This window comes from Porites lutea, chromosome 4, assembly GCF_958299795.1.
Source record: "Porites lutea chromosome 4, jaPorLute2.1, whole genome shotgun sequence".
In the NCBI taxonomy this organism is placed as follows: domain Eukaryota; kingdom Metazoa; phylum Cnidaria; class Anthozoa; order Scleractinia; family Poritidae; genus Porites; species Porites lutea.
Genome location: NC_133204.1, coordinates 39,565,627 through 39,569,752, shown reverse-complemented (window position 1 = coordinate 39,569,752; position 4,126 = coordinate 39,565,627). Strand labels below are relative to the sequence as shown.

General features: G+C 38.3%; 1 protein-coding gene across 1 annotated transcript; it reads right to left on the bottom strand.

Annotated features, from left to right (window-relative positions):
• Positions 1-287: 287 nt before the first annotated feature.
• Positions 288-3,515, bottom strand: LOC140934655 (uncharacterized). The gene is made up of 5 exons (XM_073384243.1): positions 3,473-3,515; positions 2,505-2,848; positions 2,154-2,363; positions 1,616-1,745; positions 288-784 (listed from the first exon to the last, which is right to left on the bottom strand). The coding sequence occupies exons 1-5, from the start codon at positions 3,513-3,515 to the stop codon at positions 288-290; spliced, it is 1,224 nt and encodes a 407-aa protein (XP_073240344.1).
• Between the last annotated feature and the right edge of the window lie 611 nt (positions 3,516-4,126).

The window sequence follows — 4,126 nt, the reverse complement described above, 5'->3', positions numbered from 1 at the left end:
TTTATCTTGTGTCTGAAGAAACACCTACTCGATCCGGTGGCTGCCTACACGGCATAACTGTAAACAAAAATACTGCTGTCAGTTTTTTAAAATTTGTTGACTCAGGTCGCTTCAACTGTAAAAGGTCATGCGCTAGACTAACACATAACCGAAAAAAAGCATTCACACAACTATAATAAGAAGTCTTACCTCCGAAAACGCTGAACACACACTGCAGGGGGCCGAAACTGAAACCTGAGAATAAAAGTACAAATTGCTGCTGTTAGATTCACTCGATTCGTTTCAATTCAGTGTAGAAGAACATCATGGGCTTCATAGCTGCAGAGTAGAAGGTCTTGCACCAGATTTTCTTGACTGTATGATTTACTTGCGGGAAGGAGTTCTCTAAAGGCTGTTAATGTGTCAGAAAACCCTGGAACAATTGCTGAAAATTCTTTGTATAATCCAGTGGACTCAAAGGCTTTCATCAGATGCTTTGCATCGAAACATTTACAGCTGTGGGCTATCAACAGGCAGGGAGACTTGGGCTTGAGCCACGCTATCATCCTGGATAAGACCTCCTCCAGTGGAACTACCTGGACAGGATGGCCTTTGTGAAAAAGAATGCCTTGCTGAAAGGTAAGCTTATTTACTGATGATGCACCCGGTGATATGGGTTTAGTTGGAAGTACATAAACCTTGAACTCGTCTGCCCCATCAGTTGCTGCAATTTGTAGTATTTCATTGTCATTACCAGCAGAAGAGAAGAAGCTGCAGCTGTTTGGTGGTTTTGGTACATTGTACGCTTTTTGGTATAGTTGATAGGTTTATCAGGAACATTTGCATGCAAATTAAATACTGGTTACAAGAACCTCAACCTGCTGAAAAAATGTTCTTTACTGTTGTTAGGACATTTATATAATAATAATAATAATAATAATAATAATAATAATAATAATAATAATATTACTTATGTAGCACTCTGTGTGTCCATAAAAATAATAAAATGCCCTATTGTACTAATTCACAGAGATAATAACCTGCCCTAAAATAGAAAAATGCCTTACAAAATTAATAGACTAATGTTAGTAAAAAAGCTAGAAACACAAAATTTACAAGTACAACCAATGTTACGACTATAACCTAGCGCTAGAAAAGGCTAGAAAAGCAAAAATTTAATGGTTTTAAAATGATTAAAAATGTGAATTCACATTCCAATAATAATATATTCTGTAAAGCTGGACGATTTCTTTTAATCATATTTGAAATAATTTACAGTATATTACCTCGAGATTATGTCTCTAGATCAAATACTATATTTGTAAGGTTGTGTTGACGCAACTGCTTTGTACTTGATTCACAGGGTTTTGGAGGAGGAGGAATTTCTGCTGCATCATTCTCTGGTAAATATCCCATGCCACTCTTGTACTGGAAACCCTCCCTGGTTTCTGTTTGCTTTGTCTTTGAAAGCCTGTGTGAATTCATAGTTTGTTATAATTGCTGCATGTGCATGAAAATTATTCCAGTTTTATTGGCTAGGTTAATACATCTGCAGAACATAGGTAAAATTGTAGGCTAAATCATATTTTCAAACAATATAGTTATTAAATTATTAAAGTCTACAAACACACCGTACCTCTTCTCCTTCTGTCGTCTTCTTTGTTGCTTGAATTTTTTGGTTGTTGCCTTGCCCTTTGATGTGACATCTTAGCATCCATTCTTGTCAAGTGTTTTATCCCTTGTGTTCCAGGGGAAAGGTGAATTTTCTGAAGGGCAAAATTAGGAGTGGTTTTTAGTGCACGTGTGTGTTTATGTAGACAAATTCTTATGTCTAGTTGTACACTGTACATGTATGTATTGAAAATTAAGTGCTTTATATATTAATTGGAAGTAATGATATAGTATTGTAGAATACTCAAGAGTACAACGAGTAAAACTGCAAATTTTAGCTGTGGCATTCAAATAAATGACAAGGAAGCAGAACATATTAAATCGTGTACCACCTTGTGGTGAGAAAGCCTAGGTGATCTTATTTCCAATGCCACACAAAATGTGTATTGGTATGTAACAAGTAGTAAAACTGTACTTGTCCACATTACATACCTCACTCACATATGAATGGCCAATATTCTTTTGGCTCACTGCGCATGCCACACGATAGTCATTGCTCTCACTTGAGCCGTAATGCCTGATTTTGGGGCTTTGCTGCCTATGGTATTATTTAGTGCTTCATTGGCTTGGCTAGATCCAAATGGAGCCACCTTTTCTGCATTGTCACAGTAACTTTCGATGGTTCCTTGCAGGTCTTTTTTCAAGTCTTCCCCCTCCAGATCTTTGCCATGGGGTAGTGTGCTGTGACAATAGCTGACGGGATCTTTTATGTACTTGCACCAAGAGATGGAACAATTGCCGTGATCACCAAAGGCATGTGGAACTATCGCTCACAGGCCATTTTTTACTCCAGTGGGGTCATTTTTATGTTGTGTAACAGTATAGCTGAAGCACTTCTGCTAACAGTCAATCACTTTAGCAGTTAACTTTTTGTGTGATTTCTGTAAACCATAAAGAGAAGACGCAAAAGCTCTCTTTGCATGGACAATGTCAGACCATTTTTCAACGTCATGGTCAAGGGTTTCTCTCACTTTCTTTATAGTTGAAGAATCATCATCCCCCACAAGGATTGCCATCTGGGCTTCACCGTTTTCCTCACATGATTTCACAAGCTGAGCACATACATCTGTTTCCATGCTCTTTGATGAGCCATCGCAGTTACATCTGCAGTCGTGTGTGCGAGCCCTCTTTCCAGCTCTACTTGCTGCTTCGCATGTTGCACACCTCTTAGTCCTTGTTCCAAATCCAATCACCTTGCCTGTTTATACACCTATCAGAGAACCAACTCCTGACAATATAAAAAGTAAACCAAAGAAAAAAAAACCTGAGTGGTGTAATCAGGGGGGTGGAGCTCATGTAGATTTTGGGTGGGTATGTGCTGCTCAGACTTCAAGTGTTGGACTTACTTTAGAAGTATTTTACATGCAAAATGATGCTCTTTGAGGCAATTCACAAGTTATTTGAAATTCTGTTCTTTTCAGATTAATACAGGTATTCCTAACACATTCAATTAGCCTAATGAGTAGCACATAGCTGTTTAGCTATTTTGAGCGAGTTGCCCAATACCCCCTGCAGTAAAACTAAAAGTATGCCACATGTAAGATTGGGTCATAAATGAAGTTCCCTGAGAATTTTAGACAGATGTCTTGGTAAGATTTAGTACTTCAACCGTGATAACAGCAGATAAATAAGCCATCTTACTGAAAAGAAAAATCTTAAGAACTAGTTTGTGACAACTTCAGGGCACCCTTCAATAAATACCCTCTTTCTGTCACCCCATCCTCAAATTATTTACATGAGTTGTTAGGTTACTGTTAAAAACATAGTTTTGTTGTGGAAAAGTTATTCAGTATTCTTATTGTTAGCACCTTATTTCAAGTACCTGTTAAACTATTATGACCCTTCCCTCTTTGCTGCCACCCCATATCATAGGACGCTCCAATGGCACTGTTTCATTTACACGTTCGGTACTTCCCCACTGTTTCTTTTCCTCCTCCAACATACGTTCACAGGATGTGCTAGCAATGTCCTCGATGGCCGGACGAATTTCTCGTTCTCTGGCTTTTAATGTGTCCCCATGAACAGGAGGGATGTTTAAGTAATGTTCCACGTAAGAAGGAGGCAAAAAACGCCAGTTCGATGCAAAATCTTCCGTTGTAATCAAAGGTGCTAATTACTTAATTAAATAACATTCGACCTTGCTCATTGACTGTTATGAGGTTGAGCGTGAAATTTGAATTTGTTTCGATCCCTGAATGACCTAACGCGCGTTTTAGCGAAATATGACAAAACGTGCTTTATTGTAGTTGGAAAAATAGCCAGAAAGTAAAGTCTCAGGCGCATGGGATATGGGGAAGTATTTTTTCTGATTTTTTTTTGTGGTAGCCCCGGGTGTTAAAAGTAACACAACACTTTGCTGTATGCCATTTGTATTGTTCTCGTTTATTGAAGGCATCAAGTTCGCCGCGCCACACGAAATCGTCATACATCAAACAGAACATACATCAAAACAGAACTAGAAATTTGTAAAGGTCTT

Coding starts and splice junctions, on each gene's coding strand:
- LOC140934655 (XM_073384243.1), bottom strand. CDS start 3,515: ATGGGGTGGCAGCAAAGAGGGAAGGGTCATAATAGTTTAACAG. Junction 1,746..2,153: donor AATCAGGCATTACGGCTCAA/GTGAGAGCAATG, acceptor TTTGCCCTTCAG/AAAATTCACCTTTCCCCTGG. Junction 785..1,615: donor AGACGACAGAAGGAGAAGAG/GTACGGTGTGTT, acceptor TATACCAAAAAG/CGTACAATGTACCAAAACCA.